Consider the following 18794-nt stretch of genomic DNA (forward strand, 5'->3'; position numbering starts at 1 on the left):
CGAATCTAAAGATTTCTTTAGTGAAATATTTTGGGCATGGCAAACGAATGCTTTGATACAGACCTGGGACTAGGACGTAGTTAGGACTTGATGGCACCCTGTGCACACATGTGTCGTTAATGAAACAATAGTCATGATCATAAAATTGGTAGTGTGATAGAAGTGATTAAGGTATGTATTACGTACAATGATATTAGGTACGTTACGTGGAGTAAATTAGGATCACTAGTTGATTGTTTAGGATTTTGTGCAGGAAAAGTATATACAGGGTCTTCAGGATACTTAAAACGTCACTAAGCATGTAGGCGACTTCGAATATCTCGGAAGTGACGCATTACAGCAGCGCAGTCACGATCGTGTGGAAAAAGGGGGAACTAAATTGTACAAGCTTCTTTTTTTCGAAATCATTGCTTTTTCATTGTTCAGCTTGTTGTTGTGTAAGCCAGAATTTTTGTGGAGTAGACTGTGGTTACTGTTCAGAAAGGTGTACTACGTCTACAGGGTACGTACTACCACGAGTAGAAAGGTTTATATTTTATATCTTATCCCAGGAGTCTTCTGCTAGACAGACAGCGCCAATAAGTGTTGATTCGAATATGAAACGTAATGATTATTCTTATAAAATCCTGAAATTTATTTGTTTGTATATATAGATTGATAAATTGTAATTTTTCGTTATTAATAAAAGAGTTTGTGTGTCTGGTTTTAAAAGTGGTGGAGTGTTCAAGTGTTGAATTTGATGCCGGAGTAACTGGTGACTTCCGGCTTTAGCAAGCCCATGTGGTGAACAGCAACGGTGCTAGTGATCAGTTCGCGCTAAGGCAGTGTCTGTTGCTTTGAAGGTTTCTGGAAGAATCCCGTGCGTATTCTTCGGTAACTCGTATCACGATGGCGGATCTGGACGATTTTTTTGCGAAAAAGGATCGCAAGAAGGCGAAGGGTAAAAAATTCACGACGACCGAAGAAATAGCGAAGAAGTTGGAGGAAACGGGAAAGCGGACGGAAAAGCCGAAACCAAAAGAAAAACCATCGAATCCAGAAGGCGAGGAGACTCAGCAGGTTGAGGTAAAGATTCCGAAATAATATATATGTAGGCCAGTTGCATTTGAGGATTGATGCTCGGTATATGGGGAAATCTAGGCTATGGGGATAGGCCGCTGCCATGTTTGATCTTGGAAACGTCACTTAAGTTAGTATGACCGGTTTATTCGAAATTATTCGGCGTGCATTTCTGTTGCTTTAGGTGTAGGATGCCCCGTAGCTTCTCGAAATTAAGATTTCTGCTCGATCGTTATGTAACTAACGGGAACGATAGGATGTATTTAAATTTCTTAAGGGTGTTCTTCGAGGATGTATGGTGGCACGGGACACCAGCTGTTATGGAGGGACCTCCCACGGGTTTTCTAGACGTTCCTGACGCATGATTTGCCGAATTGCATGCGACTTATCTGTCTGGGCCAGCGGCCAGAAATTTCAGATGTCGGACGACCCATTAAATATATATAGAAAAAGTTTGAGAGTAGTGCTGCTCTGATTTTTCTTCCTCATTTTTTTTTGTACCGGTGGCTTTGCGAATTCAAGAGAAACATACGTATTGTATTATTTTACATTTCATGAAAATTCTAGAACTGCCGTGGACAAGTTTCTCTATGGATTCTTTTATTTGTTAGGAGGAAGATGAATGGAGGGATTTTGAAGAAGAGAAGAAGGACTATACTGGCTTAAAAATTGGTAACCTGACGGTTGATGAGACTGCAGATGCTGAATCAGATGACGAAAGAGGTACTGGCGAAAATAGTTCCGATGGCGAATCTGGAGAAGCTGGTTCTAAGCACAGCGGTCCTTGGAAAAAGCCTGATGCACCACCATCACAGCCTGAAGTAGAAGTAGTAGTACCCGTACAGCCTCCTACAGGAGGTAGCAGCTATAAGCCTCCTCACTTAAGAAATGCTCCAACAGTATCAGCAAGTCCACGACAACGAGCAAAGAACATTGCACCAGATATTAACAGTGAAGAGTATTTCCCCACACTTAGTTCGAAACAGCAGCAAAGTTCAGAGCCCACTGGTCCTTGGGGTAGGCGGTAAGTCAAAATTTTTAATTACTATTTATGTCGATGATAATTAAATCATCTAATTATTATGTCAATAATAAAATTACAGGAAGCGAGACGAAGGCTCTTTCGAAGAAGTTCGTAACAGAGGTGGGAGCAGAGCAGCATACAATGCGCAAGAAGCTCAAGCTCAGGCACCCAAACTGTCATTGGGTAACAAATATGGTGCCCTGTCGCAGGATCAAAGCTGAAAACGTCGATTTCGGTCCAATCAAACGATAAACAATCAATACGTCACCGCCTCGCCACGTTCCATGGCTCAGCTACGCTCCCGAACATAATTCATAGGTTAGGTTCTAAATTTGTCCCGCACTACTCGTGCATACGTAAATACGGTTCAGTTTCGAGGCCCAGGACAGAAGAGAAAAACCTACGTATCGAATAAAAAGCATAATAGTTAATTGTGACGTGTTGTCGTTTAAAAAACGATGGAATTCCGAGCACGGGCTCGTAGATTCTTAATCGTAGTAACGGTGGTGCGAAACAAAAAAGATAAATTAAAAAAACAGAACAAACATGAAATAAATAATTAATATTACGCGTGCACGTGGGCTCGTTCTTAGGAACACGTGTGATACGCGTACTTCCGTTTAGCATGGCAATCTCGTTATAGCGTAATATTTTTCTTCTCTATCGACTGGAAGTTTTAAGTTAAACTTAAGTTCATGAAGGAAGCTCCGCGCAAGCCTGAAAAGCTCACGACTACGACGCCAACCTATTCTTCGCATTGTTTTCACCGTCATGGCGTGAAGCGTATTTGCGCCTCTCGTACATATGGTGCTATGCTACATCTTCACACATCTCATTCGCCTCGCCGATTGCCATTCGTACGATTTTCATCGGTGACGTCTCGCTCTCATGCATGTAGATAATATATTTCTCGTCATGGAAGTGACGAGCATAATTTGTATCGTTTTACCTCACGCCGTGACGGCACGCTAGTCGTTCGTTGCTGCGACTTTTAATAGTCGTCATATATATCTTCGTATAATAATAACGTGTGAAACTCGCGGGAAGTCTCACTTGAAGTTCACGTCAGTACAGTCTAGGCCATTTAGCCTCTAACGTGACTGTATAAACGAAAGATGTAGGTACGTAAGCGAACGAAGAGAAATGTCTAGGTAAATTAAGATACGTATAATGTATACAGATAGGAAAAACAAATTCCGGGGCTGGGCTTCGGGACGGTGCATTATAAGTAAAACATAGAGTCCGCGAGTTACAAAATGCAGCGATGGAATAAAAACATGATAATTTTGAACTCTGTGACGAATGAATATATCAATTGAGATAAAAGTTAGGAGAATGGGAATCACACGTACACTGGGATAAAATGGGGGGAGAGAGAGAGTGAGAAAGTAATGTTTGTGTGTGAAAGAGAGAGAAAGACAGAAACAAATTTACACATGCTTGAAGAACTAGACACGTAAGAGACGAAAAGAGGAAAAGAATGTTCAACACACAAAGGCAGATTTATGTACGCTTTTGTTGATGCTTGTTTAATTATTTTTGTTAGGTAAGGGTTTTTGTTTGTAAAGAATGGGAGAGTATAGGGGTGGGGGTGGGGGGATTCGAAGAGAGTTTGTAAGTTAAAAGTGTGTTTTCGTCTCCCTCTTTGGAATCCTTTTGACGTGCAAAAATGTCACTGGATTTTCATTTTCTCTCAGGGGGAGATCAGCGTAAAAACTCGGGTCGTTTATTTAGGCAGAGAGTAGAAGGCAAAACCGAGAAGTTGAATTATCCTTGTATAGCGAACGATGAAATTGTGATTATTTATAATAAATTTCTTAGGAGACTAATGCGAACTGCCTAAAGAATTTTAATATCGCGGATTTCTCCTCTGCGATGCGTCGTACAATTTATTAAGGATACCCTTTCTTACCGTCAGACGCGAAATGCATTTAGGAAAAAAAAAAAGGGAAACAAGCGCCAAATTTATCTCTTCCTTCTTCGTCATTGTTTCTCTTTTTGTTTCCCAATGTCGTTTTTTTACATGAAATTCATTGTTCGTTATAGCCATGCTATAAATACATAGGTAGATCATTTATCTCGCAAATCATTTAGGTCAGATGTATCCGTGGGTCTATTTATATAACCCGGAAAATTCTACCTCGCTGAACTTAGTGCAGTTTCTAGGGAAAAAATTATAATAGGAACTCGAGTTTTCCGATGGCGAAGCGACAAAATCGCGATCACGTTAGGAAAGACACTCGCGTGTCCTTGAAGACTGTTTCAGAATCATTTTTCTTTTTTTTTCACATCTTAGTAGCGCGAGGCTAGGCTGCGATTTGTTACAGAATTGTTAAAGTAAATAATTTTTATCGCTGTTCATGACGACTGAGAGAAAGCGATAGAATCACATGGAGAATATGCAAGAGAGAGAATGATGAAGTACGAGCATTACGTGGCGAAAGACGATAAATTTAATAAAAATCAATTATCAATGAATTGCTGTTTAATTTCAACTTCATTTATCCATTTATGCTTTTGGACACTTGCTTCAAAATCTAAAAAAAAATAACTTTTTATTCGTAGTCGTAGGTACCGTATAGTAATGAATGTTTTCAATCGGATAGAATAAATTGATAAGTAATTAAATAAATACAACTTTTGAATACATACTCTGATTATTATAATTAAATCCATTAAAGTAAGTCTTCGGGTTTTGCCGTGTCGTTGTCGCTAGAATGAGACAAAGGAATATCTTCGTCGTTTAATGCTTCATTACACGTCGTATTTATATCAGTCCTTATAAACGAAGGTTTAGTCTATTAGCAGATTATTATTTTACTATTGAACTTCTTCTCTGTGATTGAACGACGTATCGCGAAGGTACCTTTCGGCATACTTCAACCCGTGACTTCCTTCGTTACTGTATGTAGTATACATAGTTGTTTCAAGTAAAGCTGGTTTGAACTTTGGTAAAAAGTATATCCACGCCTTTGTCGATTCGGCCATCTAGAATGAGCAATAAATATTACTTTGTCGGGCACAAATTGTCATGTATTAATTTCTCGATGTGACTTTCTACAAATATATTTGAAGGTCTCATCAATATTTTATGACTCCGTGTACCTCGTCGAAATTATTTCCTGACTTTATTTCCGACTCTGGTGACAGTAGGACGTCGTCTTCTGTTCTAACGTAAAACGAGGGATGCTCTTCCAATTCATCTAACTTTGTTAGCATTTTAGTATCCACGTCATATATCTCGCCTAATATTTGCTGTTCGAAAAAAAAAAAGTTTAAGATTATTTAGATCCCTTTTTTTATATGATATGTATACTTACGTTTCCGATCCCTGGTTTTTTTAATAAAAATGGAATGTTGTACTTCGTTGCGATAACAAGTGGATACTTTTTAATCGTACGTCCAATTCCCAAAAATTTTGCATAACCAAACTCTGCATTTTGTATCAATCCGTGATTTGGCTCTCCTCGTTTCAATGTACCATACACGAATACACGATGCAGAGGATTCTTGAACAAGTTTTCGTACATTTTTCTTTTGAACGTCAAATATAACCCTCACCGATATTTAGCTTTTGTCAATATATCTAATTGTACTTATAAAAACCAGCTTTGTACAGAAACAAGACAGTTGTTAATTAGCCTTAACTTTAAATAGTCCCAATTCTCAATATATATTCATCAAAAAATTATGCACATATTTATACTTGAAGTGAATTAACGAGCATGCTTATCTTTAAAAAAAATTTGCAATTAACACGAAAGTATTCCATAAACGGCGTCATTGATAATCATATTTATATGTATACAACATACTACATACAGTACAACAATTATATACTCTATACAGGTCACGAGTATCAAATACGTATATGCAATTATCTACAAATTTCTAATGTTAACAGAAAGTTTCATTATACACAGAACTACTGATGCTAAAGCACAGTATCCTAAGAACAGTGTACAAAATTTCAAAAGCGTGTGAAATATAAAAATATTCTGTCAACGAAGGCAAAAGTTAGTTTGCTCTGTCAAACACGAACTACTGATTCACTAGACGGTAAACACGATGCGCGATATGTGGAATATACATATATATATACAGATTATATACATACAATAAGATACGTTCTTAAATTTGACACCAGATGCCGCCTCTGTCCACTGAATGAACTTTCGTTCCCGTAAGCAGTGAATTTTTAATTGTTGAAAAATCAAATATCTACCTCGTAAATTAATGAGGCGGAATCCATTTCCGACTGAACCAGGTAAATATTGTACAGTTCCAAAATGGCAATATTCGTTAAAATGGCAGCGGCCGCGATCTGCGGCAACATTTTCGAAGAGAGCCTCTCGAACGTGACCGAGCGTCGTGAAAAGCGCGTTTCAATTAATCTCTGAGCGTATTGAGAGACAATGGCTATACTCCAGAGGTCAATAGTTCATTGGATAAGAATTTAAGATAATTCACGTAATTCCAGAAAGTACACAGTTCATTATGTTCAACGTACCATTCGTATGAGAGTCAGTGCTCCCCTCCATAGAAACACACTTAACCTTTTCCTTCATAGATTTTAAGACATTATTGAACAAGATGATTATTAATATAATTTATATCATTGACACACTTTTATTACGTACAAAATCACTATCTCCTGACTCACGTAATACGTCGAATTACAAGCACGAATGAGTAATGCAGTCAACCGAATTCCGACTGATTATTTAGCGGTATACGAGAAATTCCCTACGGTCATCGTATATAAAGTATTTTAAGTATTAAAGAAAAGGCTAATTCTTAATTGTAACTTTACTACGTAAAATTTTACTCTCAGCTGGTACCAACTCTCTGTAATCGTCGCTGTGTGAATTTCGCAGTGGATGACGACGTATCCGTAACAATTCTTTCAGACCGAACCAATCTTCAGTATTTTCCATTGTTACGTCATTTCCCTGATAAAGTAAGCAATTTTTAGTATATCTTCTTTTCAATGCAGCTATTCATGCTATAGGTTATACCTTTGCTTACCTCCAAGGATATGTATATGAGGCCATTTGAAGAGTCGCCTAGAGTCATGTATTCCTGATATTGTAGGCAGCTCACGAGCTTTTTTAACGTCACGTTCGTCAGCCCGTTGACTGGGAACAATATGAACATTGTGTCAGCTCAATGAGTCAGGTTTAATGCATAAATAACTATTTTACTTAAATTCTTAGGAGTTGGACTTTGTGACACAGGTGTCGCAGTAGGAGGTCTTGTAAAAAATTATATAGAAAAATTAATAATAATTCTTAGGACCTACAGCTTAAGTTTAGATGTTGCAGTTTGAAGTTTCCTGTTGATATCATGCTTCCTTTAACTGGAGTACTCTCTAGGGTTAAGGGATGATATTCAGGCTCCAGCATAGATTCTGCTATGTCTTCTATGGTCTAAAATGAAAATTTGTTTTTAATTGAAAATAAAATTTGATAATTCATTGATAATACTGTACGTTTAATCTTAGTGTACTGGGATCGTCTGTTTCTTTTGCTTTAGGATTATCCTGTCTGCCAACTGTTTTGGCATTAGTTGTTGATAAATGATTTATGGATGTCTATAACGTTCACGTTTAAAAAAAGTTTACTTGCATATAGATTTTCTTTTGACTCTTTGAAAACGCGTCACTTTTCGAGTTGACGTTACAGATAGATTTCTTTCGTCGAGATTGCCTTTGGAGTCACTTGATTCCGTTTGCTTTGAAATTTCTTCCAGCATCTTTACCTGGGATGGAATTTTTTGGATTTTTTTTTCAAATTTATATATTTATAACGAATTACCTTTTCTTTGCGTAACATTATCCTGGCGTATTTTCGACGTCTCAATTCGATGATTTCATCGTGTGACAGGTGATGCCTAAAGCGTTACGACAGAAGGATATTGAATTCTAATTGCTATAGTCGGTTCACAAGTAAACAAGCTTAAAGTGACAGATGAGAACACGTGCTTTGTGCTAGAAACTCCTGTTAGAAAATTTCTCGATCGCCTATAATCTTTTGCCAAATGCAATGAATGCTTTTATATTGGGTTACATAGACTTACCACATATTAATTCTGCCAAAAAATTATTGACAATGGGATATTTTGCTATGGACTTCCCATTTTTCAATCTGTTATTTTTAACTATTTTACTTGTGGACTGAATACAAGGTGGGGCATTTTTGGCGGCCAGGTTCATTTTTTCGGAAACAAAGTCAGATATGAAAAAATGTTTTAGACAGAAGTTGTAGGGTTTCAAGGAGGACGTTAGATACCGTTATTTAATTTTCTCCTGAATGTAGGCGTTAAGGTAGTTCGAAGGTCAATATTAATTTTTTCGATGGGATGATGCAATTTTTCTTTAGTAAATCAAAAGAGCATTCAATTTTGAGTTCAAAAGTACACATACACTATTGACCCAAAATTGACGTCTGTTAATTTTGGGTCATTAGCATACTTGCATGTTTGGACTAAAAATTGCATAATCCCATTGAAAAAATTATAGGTGACTTTCGAATTACCTTAACGCCTGCACTCAGGAAGGAATTCAATAACGGAATCTTTCGGTCACCTCGAAATCCCGCAAATTCTGTCTTTAAACATTTTTTTTTACATCTGGCTTCGTTTTCGAAAAATATCGACCTGCTCACTATAAATGCCCCACCCTGTATATCTGTTTATAACCATTCCACTTCCTTCAATATCATTTTAGAGTGATGATATGTATACATGACCAGTTCCTGAATAATAGATGCGGCGCCGCCATCACATATCCTGTTTCCGGTCAGGATCAGACTTCGTAGGGATCTGTTTGTAGGTTGCTAAATTATTTTTTTTCGAAAAATAAATTCGTTCTAAATATTTCAAGAAATATTCTATAATAACCTGTTGGTCCTCAGCATGAGAGCAATGTATTCAGCGCCACTTTGACTTATATTATTATTAGCTAAATTTAAAGCAATAAGCTTTGGATTATCTGGGGGATCTCTGTACTCCAATTCTTTGGTAATTTTTTGAATGCCTTCATCGGATATTTTGCAGGATCTCAATGATAAATACAAGAGGCTGTATCGAACGTGAAACATTTGTTGAATTTATTTGAATAATATATTTTTATATGGATACAAATTAACACGTACTTGTTCGTAGGCGTGCATAGTAGATAATAATTTTCTTTAATATTTGGATTTCTATCCAAATTCAAATCTTTAATGCAACCAATTTCCGTAAGCATCTCAGATATCTGTACTATGCCATAAGCGTTTATTTGGCAATTTGGCAATCTAAAATTTTTTTAGCAAAATTGAATTAAATCAAATACTAGTGATTAAAAATTATTAATCATTAATTATATGTATACTCGAGTGTCGTGATGGTACTGTAATTTTTCATAGTGAGATTTAAAGCGTCCAAAGTGCAAATCGTTATCTCGAAACCTGCATTAAGAAATAATGAAATAATTATTGTTATCGTGTGACAGTGGTTTAAAAAAAAATTTATAAAATATTCTTTTACCTTTGCACTCGAGCTTCTGTGGATTTTCCGATTTTTTAGTATTTTCATAAGTCACGCGAAATATTGGTGTTGCGTGTTTCTCCTCGAATCTGTAAACAAATTTTAAATACATTAATTTTATTTTTCCTATCTTTATAAAATATCCCAATCTACATTTTGAAAATGATATCACGTGTACTTTGTAAATTGATTTTCTCGTTCGCTCGAAGAAGTAATAGTTCTGCTCGAGTGAATTGACTGCATGGAAACTTTATTGTCTGGTGACATAACCTAAAAAAAAAATTCTGTAACAAATACCGTACAAGCTAATAATTTACTAACTCGAAATTTTGGCAGTGGCGAGACATTGGCTTCTCTGCAAAACTCAAGAAATTCACTAACAAAATTCGTGTCCGCTGTATGAATAATATCAAGAGATTAGTACCGGTGAAAAAAAAAAAATCTAGAAAAATTTCATTTTCAAAATTTCTCACCAATCTGTAAATTATTAAACTCTTTGATCGTCTGTCGTCTATGCTTTTTCTCAGACATCCTCTCAAAATTCAAAAAGCTCCTATTACCTCACCACACGAGAAAACTGTCAAGAAGTCAATTTGAGATTGTCATAAATTTCAATTTCTAGTAAAAAAAAAAAGTCCTAAAAACCCCTAGCCACCTTAATAAAAGCGACTTTCATTTTTTTCCAGCCCTTCAAAACCAAAATGACACAAACCTTTCAGATCTCCTTCCTCTCCTCTCTTCAACCTATGGCATCAACCAAATCCCATAAAACTCCCCAGTCCAAGACGAGCTCGTAGCTCGAATCTACCAAAGAAACCAGAGGGTTGCTACCCCAAAGCCAAACATTGAAACAAGGGCGAGGGTTGAATAGAAGAAAAAGTATTGAACGATTTCTAGTAGTTGAATAGAATAATCCAAGTATACATAATATCCCATGCTAGCCAGTGTACCCTCCTACCATTTAGGGGATGAAGCTCCTTATGGCACTAAAAGCAATAAACGGGGTGCAGTTGCGTCAATGGAAAATTACAGTGGCGCGACGCGTACAAGAATCCCCTCCTAACAAAGGACTGACACGAGTATAGGTTGTCATAGGGTTGAATTTAATTTGCCATAAATAAAAAATAAATTAAGAAACAAAATTCCAAAATATCCCCTTATATCGTAACGCGATTTCAAATTCAGCATTCTTCTATCGTTAAAGCAGCTCTGGAAGAGGATTTATTTTTTCGCCTTTCTTCCAGACAACTTTTCGGTTCGTGCCACGGGGCGCCCAGTCTCGCTTGCCCTATGCCCGTTGGTTATCCTTGTGTTATAATACGTTGCGACGGACTAACTTTTCTTCAGTGCAGCCCGGTACTCTGACCGTGGCGGTTCGTCCTGGGTGTTCCGTTAGCGTGCAGTCTCCGTTAAATTTTGACAGATGGACTAACTCTCACATGAAAACTATTTACATGAGTGAGTGACGCGTGTTCTATTTGTGTCAAGTGACATTCGCTTAATAAACGAACGTTCGTTACGAGTTCTTATATTAAGGGTGATACGCAAACGGCGAGAGGATTATTTGGAACCGACTGGATGCGCAAGGTACTTTTATTAAAAAATAATAATTAACGTAGTTATTGTATAGTAAGTTAAAATTTTTTAAAATAAGAACAAAGTGAAAATACAAACTTTCCTTTTATTTATATGCACAATTTCTTATCTTATGGAACTAAAGAAAAGATACTCAGCCGTGAAATTTTTTTATCTATTGACAGCATTTCTATATCGTTCACAGGTCAGTAACCGTAAGATAAAAATATCGAGATTTTAATCTCACGGGTTTTCATCCCCAAACTCCAAAATTTATTGGGACCTTAAGTATCTGCTTGAGTAACGTAGTGTTTCCGTTAATCACATCGTAAATATTGCAGCGTCCGTTCGAAGCGGATAAGTATTTCCGAAATATGTAGTAGATCGAATACATTGATAAACTGTTTTTTGACACACCACGTACCACTATGGTCAGTATACAGGTTATGGGTATTTCCAAAACAAAAAACCATTTTTACCATGAATAAAGAGGGGAAGCTAAAATCGTCCACGAAAAGCAATGCAAAAAAGTCATACATATATAATATACCTCTGATGCTGTTTTTTCCAAAAACATCCCCTTTGTATCGATTACATTAATTTACGAGCGTTTATCGTGCGTTGAGGGTGGGCCCCTAACGCCAGAATCTACTTGATGAATTATGCATCTCGGAGGGGTTTTGGGTTTCGACTTCTTCTTTTTTTGTCTTCCATCCTTCTCTTGACTGCTCTTCTTTTACCCAAGCAAACGATGACTCGTGGTTTGTCCCACAGGATATCGTGGACCCCCGAGTGGCGTGTTGGTCGTTAATATTAATTTTTCGGGACACGTATACGATAAATTGAAACAAATTAGAAGATAATGGTCATAATACCTCGAGTTGTCAATTAATCGGCATTTTTTGTCTTTGATGATTAAAAAAATTTTTTTCATTATATACATTTATGCAACGACTCTGTTCGATGATTTTCTTTCCTTCTCAACAGCCAAGTATCAAAATTCATACGGGTTTCGCAATTTCTCACGTGCAGCAATTCGAATTACACGAGAGTCGTCGAAAGAAGAGATTTTGTCCGGAGTAATATCATACATTTTTAATTTTGAAAATATCCTTAAAAAAGATACCAATTGAAATTCACTTTGAAATTCTAATACATTACCATACGTATAGGTTAGCTAATTCACTAATTATTCATATAAAAGCCATAAGTAGCCATAATAGAATTTTGTGGTTATAAAATTTTTTTAAATTGTACAATGAATTCCTTATCGTTCAAAAATACATATTGAGCGTAACGTGCAATTCGTGTACGTGGATACGTGAAGAGAAAAAAATGAGCTAACCATAAAATTCTGGTATCTGGTTACACCATATTTTCACAAAGGATTCCATTCAACCTATTTATAAGGTAACGTAGGTACCGTGCACTACTTTATTACGTGACGAGAGACCTTTCTTAAATATCCACTCCATTCGCCAGTGGAGTTACTTCCGTATCTTATTGTTAGCCCGAGGTGGACGCAATTGAATATTACATGTCCCACGCGTTTCAAACGAGTCTCCGGGTGTGAGTCTGGCTTTGGCCTAAGAATCTCATCTATACGTTAGCATCGTGTACATAAGTATACCATCCGTATTAGGTAACCTTAATGGCTTCAGAGTCAGAGGCATAAATTACGTAGCGCCATATTTGACGATCATTTTCGAAACGTGGCGCGAAAGAGCAATAGGAAATTGAACGGCTGACATAACCTCTTTAATAAGAAGCAAGAGTAGCTTCCACGTGTGGAAATACAATAATATAAATTATCTACGCCCTGAGCATCCGATGTCGTACCACTTAGTAAATTAAGCTTTTACTTTTTACAAGGAATTATTTTCCATCCTGCCGAGAACGCAGACGGCCGCTTTCATACGGGGTACCAGAGGGCGTGGACTCGTTAAACAAAAATTTTACTAAGGGTTTGGTCCAAGTTTATGGTTACGATAATTCAATTCGCGCTCTTTTTTTTTCTCTAAATAACCTCAAAAAGTCCCACTGACTGTAACACGGCACTTTGTTGTAATACCAAATGCACGCCTTTCCTTTGTGCTGTTCAACCCTGGGCTGTCTTGTTCGTATCATCGCTCTCCGAGTCCATCGCCCTTCCTACGCTTCCACAAGCCGCACGCAACGCATTCTAATTACGCGAGGGAGTCGAGAAATGCGTTAAATAATGCTTGGACACGCATGGGACTCCGAGACGCGCCTTGGGGCGTCGCGACGCTCGGAAACGATCGGTCGATTGATAACAGAGGAAAACCTTATCTAACGAACGTAAGTCATAACTTATATATATTTGTACACTCGAAGTATGGTTTTTGAGAAAAAAAAAAGTTTTTCATATAATAAATACCTTTTTCTTTTAACTATACCATTTGTCTTATCAAAGAAATCGTGACGCGAACGTGTCAAAGAGTTCACGGGACCTCATGCATATACGTACTAAATGCTAAAGAGCTTATCACCATCTTCAGGAAGTACACACAATCGCCTGATTAAACTATACATATAAGGGAACATGAAAAATTGCACATCCGATATGGTGCGTACAGGCTATACTCTGACTGTAATAACACAACGCGATAAGAATGCCAATTCAAAATGTATCATGACACAAAGCTTCGTCTAGAGTCCGAACGCGGAAATTAAATAATATTTATCACATTTTCTATACTTCTATATCTTATGACATATACTCTAGCATACTTTCACGATTACTATATATATATATAGCATCCAATTTATATTTATGATATATCGGACCCCGATGACACAGCGACTGGCTATGCCGTTCGTATCCTCTCTCTCTTGAATCAAGAGAGAGAGAGAGAGAGAGGGTGCCCAAGCAAAGATGGTCCAAGAGAGGAAATAAAAAAAAAATAAATAAAAGACCAGCGCACACCCACGGAATATATAAAACGTGACTATGTCTGCAATCCCAGCGGTGCCAATCTCTTCCGGTGATATTTTTGCGGTTGCGACAATTTTGTTGAGGATGGCCAAATTCTTCCTTGATTCGATATCTCTTCCTGGATTCATCCAAACATTGGAAAATTATGTGTCGTGATGATCGTGGTCCACTGGCTGGTGAAAGGCAGATCAGAGACAGGTAGATCCTTAGCGGGTCGTCGATACTCCTAATTGCTTTGCTACGTTTACAAACGTCGTAATCTGCATGAATCGTGATGTCAATAAGAACCGTTGCTGATTAGTATTACTGTATATTGGATATATCCAATGGTGCTATTGCTCCTTGTAAATATCATGCCAGGCGGAAATTGTTCTCTGACAGCGTTTCCTGCTACTACCGTGCGTCAATGTTTGTTGATACTATTACAATTGCAAGTAACTGGCTCTCGTATCGCTTGGTTGTTATCGCTTTAAAATTCCATAGAAATGTCACGTAACGTGGCTATAATATAAATAAATAAATAAATATATATATATATATATATATATATATGCATTGAGTAATTCTTACACAGAAAAATGAGAACAGTAATGATTAGTAGTCTGTCTAAGAAGTTTTAGTTAGGTTAGAAATACAGGAAAATACAGAGTGGAATATTAGAGATTTAGAAGACAGTACTCAGTTATTAAGTTATTGGGTTTTCTAGTGGAAAATATTTAGTTAAAATAGGGATGAGTTTTGGAACTCATTTATAATCAGAGTAGTAACCATTATTATTAGTTTTCTTATGTATAGGGTTTCTTGACAAGTTTCATCGCTATGGATAGAATTTATTTTAGTTACCATTGAATACTTCAGTACTTCCATGTACATCAGGATCCATGCAGGGAGTTAATATTATTTTCTGAAACTTTTCAGCCAGCTGCTTTTAGCAATGTCGTTAAATGGCTCCGGTTCTTGGCTGGATGCTGACCACTTGGTCGGCTAGTCCTTTCCCCTTTGGCAGATTTAAAGCGATCCTGGAACATGAAAGATCCCGATAAATCATGCCCGATAAAATCGCTGGCTGCTACGCGAACGCACTAAATGGGAGGTTGATAAAAAAGAGAGAAAAGAAAGTCCATCTCTTGGAAAGGAGAAGTGAGTGCAGAATGCAAGAAGGGGCACCTGCCTGCCTCGCAGCTGCCAGCCAGATGGTATTCATGCTTGTTTCGCTATTGCGCAATGATTAACGTTTATATACAGGGTGGGGCGTTTATAGTGAGCAGGTCGATTTTTTTTTAACGAAGTCAGATATTAAAAAATGTATTAGACAGAAGTTGTAGGGATTTAAGGGGAACATAAGATTTCGTTATTGAATTACTTCCTGAGTGCAGACGTTAGGCTATTTCGAAGGTCAACTTTCAGGTTTTCAAAGGGACCATGCAATTTTGGGTCTAACAGTATGTGTACGCTAATGACCCAAAATTGACAGGCGATAGGATATCTTGAAAATAAGAATAAATATCCATTCTAGGTAGTCTACGTGCTTACCTGGTGCACATTGTGTACCCGGCTTAAAGCGTAATTTGACTAGGGCCATTAGCTGGCTGGGGACTTTAAAAGTGCCTGGCTTAAATTTCGACGCCTTTCGCGCTCCACTGGGATTCGATTCCTTGTAGAGTTGAATAAAGGGGATGATTAGAGAGACTAGATAGCAGATCCCAAGTAACGTGAAGAACGGGTATTTTGTCTTGATCCGGACACTGTAAGTATCCCACCCTGTATATTTATTTTTGTAATCTGTAAAACAAAAATATTGAATCCTTAAGATATGCAATGTATATACACGTATAAATATCGTTATAAAAATTTTGTGAATCTTAGCAGAGACAATTATTAATATTTTTCTAAGAGTATGACAAATCCTTAAGTGGGTCAGTACCAAATTAGTATGATCAAGTTACAAGTCAAGCTGTACCATTGGATGCCCTTGTCTTTTCTTTGGATTTGAAAATCTTTAAAAGCTCTTCAAGACCTTTCTTGGAACTGTTATATTCTAGGAACGTAACGTAGCAAGAGATTCCTTGAAAAAATAAAAAGGACCTCACAGTCTCAGCAGCTTGACTCACATGAAATCCACGATGGTCTTGACTGCCTGTTAAAGAAATTTCGGATAGCTCAGTTACAAATATATTTTATACGTTTTACTTTCTTTAACTCACCAATTTATTATTCCATATACTGGTTGCTCATAAGATCCAAGATAAGTTGGCACCATAGTGTACAGACAATGAGTCTCGCCGTGCATTATGGCTAGGCGTGGCAGACCTTAACAATGATGAAAAAAGATACAAAACAAAAGTGACGCAGCTGTCAGTCAGTGCGCACGTCCATCCGTGTGTCCATCACGTCAGTCAGTCGGTCCTCCAGCCAGCCAGTCAGCCACCCTACCCAGAACTGGTACTGGGCACGTGTTTATCTGTCTTTCAGACTCCTACGATTTCTTGACTCCGAACTCGCTAGATTAATTCAGGATGGGACGCCTTCGCATACATATGCGTATTCACTTATGCAAAATCACGAACTGTTCGGAGATAGAGGAGGAATCGTATGTCTATTAAGGAGCAGAGAAAATGCAAACCCAGACAAGAAGACGCTGCGAACACCTTGCGAATATTAATGGTCGTCTGTAAGAAGATATTCATGTCAGGAATGTCCAAGGATTCATTAAATCTTACGAGAATTCATTTAATAGGGATATTCGTTATTTAATCTGGCATACCTTTATATTCCTGTCTTCTTTTTCTTTTAATATTTGTCAATTATATGGCGATCACGAATCGTTGTTTGAAAAGTGACTCTTTCTCTTTTTTTTTCTTCATGTTTCTGTCACGTTCTTCCGGTACAGTTCTTTGGCTTTCGTAGGACTATCTGAAGTATACGTACAGGCGATTACTGCAGAATCCTCAGTAAATTTTCGGGCATGCTGCTACATTCTGGAAAAAAATATTAAAGTGTGTTAGAGTCATTGAAACTTATTGACATATATATGTATATATATTATACGTAATTATAACTTTTAGATGAAATTTATAAATATATGAAAAATGACTGTTATACACTCACATGTATTCCATATGAAAAAAATTAAAGCTGTACTCGTTACTGCATTAGATATTTTGACAAAAATATCTTTGGTGTCAGTCTACAGTATTTTTCATTAAGTGATGTTATATCTACGAAAATATAGGTGGTTCCAGAGTTAGGATGATGTTTAGGCGGAGCACTTGAGTCATCTTATAATCGACTCTTTGCTCTCGTGTTAACCCTAGCGATTCGCCACATCGCGGCAAGTTCAAAGAGATCCCACCAGCTGCTTTGGATAGAGTGGTATATATACTATACACAGAGGCGATTAAGTTTGCGGGTTTCGAGTAGCATCGGATTCTCGGCTGAACTTCCATGTTGAAGGTGGACCACGTGTTTCTTATGGTGTTCTGTGCTCCATGGTGTAAAAGGGTACCGCCTACTGAAAACACGATACGAGAAAGGGAGATGAGAGTGCGAGAGCAGAGAATTACAGGAGTGTAGGAATGCATGATCTAAACATAGAGAGATAACGCTCCAGAGCCATTGGCCGTGCATGGATCTATTAATGATCTTGATTAAGTGATCCTCTTAAGAGAAAGTATTAACGACTGTAAGAGATGCCAGTTATGTGGAATTCAAAAAAAAATCTTTATCTTAGACTCTTAACAGATAAATTGACGAATGAACATTTGATTAGAATTTTTAAAATAAAATTTAAAATATATTATTTTTATTCTCATACCGTTATCCTGTACGTAGATAAAACTTTTGGAATTTAGACAAAAAGTCAAGTCTGACTCTCATACATTCTTGTAGCGATAACTATACGTTTTCTGTGATTATCTTGAGACACAAGTTGAAGGAATTTAATTAATTAAAGTTTCTATATCGCATCGAACCACCATTTTGTTGATTCACGATATTTCGTCCAAGATGAATGAGGTTACTACGGTTATTTTTCTTGTGTATAATAATCCAATGGGGGATTTAGAATGACTTAGTTCAAGTCATTGATCGAGATTATCGTTGGTATTCATGTCACTTATGAATATATTCACAGCTGTGTTGTGAACTCTCGCGATAAGATGTCGTCCCGGCACTATTTATTTTTATCAATTATTCGTGTTCACGTCAACGGGGACCGTTGAGTTTCGACGCGACTCGTTTATTTATTACGGCACCAGACAATTTTTGCAGAGATGAGTAGGGAGATTGCCAATAAGCTGATTTTTGGGGCCCAGGTTCTATTTCGGCGCCGACGCGCCACCTGGGTGGGGTCCTCGAACCAGTCTCACGTCTTTTATTGGTCGAGTATGTATTTTTTTTGTGAAATCCGTGAAAAGTATGGATTTATACCGGGTGGCACTCTAAAGAGTGCGCATTCTGGTCGAACGTACTACTTACTTTCGAGATTTATTCAAAATGAGGCTAAATCAAAATCTCACAAAATATACGGAATAGGTAAAAATTGAATTGAAATTGTAAAATATCGAAAATAAATTTCGCTCACATTGAAACATTAACAAATACAGTGTTTGGAATGTTAAACTAATTGATTAAATATTAACACTTAGAAAT

General features: G+C 37.2%; 3 protein-coding genes and 1 long non-coding RNA gene across 13 annotated transcripts; 1 reads left to right on the forward strand and 3 right to left on the reverse strand.

Annotated features, from left to right (window-relative positions):
- Positions 1-745: 745 nt before the first annotated feature.
- Positions 746-4561, forward strand: LOC107274618 (protein CDV3 homolog). Its single transcript, XM_015753896.2, has 3 exons — positions 746-1065; positions 1671-2083; positions 2163-4561. The coding sequence occupies exons 1-3, from the start codon at positions 889-891 to the stop codon at positions 2302-2304; spliced, it is 732 nt and encodes a 243-aa protein (XP_015609382.1). The 5' UTR covers positions 746-888; the 3' UTR covers positions 2305-4561.
- Positions 4514-6808, reverse strand: LOC107274617 (putative gamma-glutamylcyclotransferase CG2811). Of its 4 annotated transcripts, none has more exons than XM_025091857.1 (7): positions 6594-6808; positions 6309-6502; positions 5404-5592; positions 5189-5338; positions 4950-5071; positions 4736-4861; positions 4514-4620 (listed from the first exon to the last, which is right to left on the reverse strand). In XM_025091857.1, exons 1-6 carry the CDS (start codon positions 6649-6651, stop codon positions 4759-4761), a joined length of 816 nt encoding a protein of 271 aa, XP_024947625.1. In that variant the 5' UTR covers positions 6652-6808; the 3' UTR covers positions 4514-4620; positions 4736-4758. The 4 variants fall into 4 exon arrangements, with proteins under 4 accessions (XP_024947625.1, XP_015609381.1, XP_015609380.1 ...); XM_015753895.2 differs by having other exon boundaries at positions 4736-4795; positions 6594-6802; XM_015753894.2 differs by having other exon boundaries at positions 4736-4795; positions 4905-5071; positions 6594-6800.
- Positions 6809-7006: 198 nt separating this feature from the next.
- Positions 7007-10211, reverse strand: LOC112495401 (leucine-rich repeat-containing protein 71-like). 5 transcript variants are annotated; one of them, XR_003061866.1, is made up of 11 exons: positions 10087-10211; positions 9935-10008; positions 9792-9883; positions 9614-9702; positions 9459-9534; positions 9238-9381; positions 8984-9163; positions 8828-8905; positions 7900-7975; positions 7112-7843; positions 7007-7035 (listed from the first exon to the last, which is right to left on the reverse strand). XR_003061866.1 is itself a non-coding variant. In XM_025091855.1 (10 exons), the coding sequence occupies exons 1-10, from the start codon at positions 10142-10144 to the stop codon at positions 7703-7705; spliced, it is 1008 nt and encodes a 335-aa protein (XP_024947623.1). In that variant the 5' UTR covers positions 10145-10211; the 3' UTR covers positions 7103-7702. The 5 variants fall into 5 exon arrangements, 2 of the variants coding, with proteins under 2 accessions (XP_024947623.1, XP_024947624.1); XR_003061867.1 differs by having other exon boundaries at positions 9931-10008; XR_003061868.1 differs by lacking the exon at positions 9935-10008 and having other exon boundaries at positions 10087-10185.
- Positions 10212-14503: 4292 nt separating this feature from the next.
- LOC107274624 lies at positions 14504-18703 on the reverse strand. Of its 3 annotated transcripts, none has more exons than XR_003061877.1 (8): positions 17959-18703; positions 17253-17652; positions 16909-17122; positions 16349-16813; positions 16105-16281; positions 15678-15926; positions 14988-15163; positions 14504-14645 (listed from the first exon to the last, which is right to left on the reverse strand). It is a non-coding gene; the product is annotated as an uncharacterized LOC107274624 (long non-coding RNA). The 3 variants fall into 3 exon arrangements; XR_001539507.2 differs by having other exon boundaries at positions 17253-17655; XR_001539506.2 differs by having other exon boundaries at positions 16069-16281; positions 17253-17655.
- Between the last annotated feature and the right edge of the window lie 91 nt (positions 18704-18794).

This window comes from Cephus cinctus, unplaced genomic scaffold, assembly GCF_000341935.2.
Source record: "Cephus cinctus unplaced genomic scaffold, Ccin1 Ccin1_scaffold3441, whole genome shotgun sequence".
Taxonomy (NCBI): Eukaryota; Metazoa; Arthropoda; class Insecta; order Hymenoptera; family Cephidae; genus Cephus; species Cephus cinctus.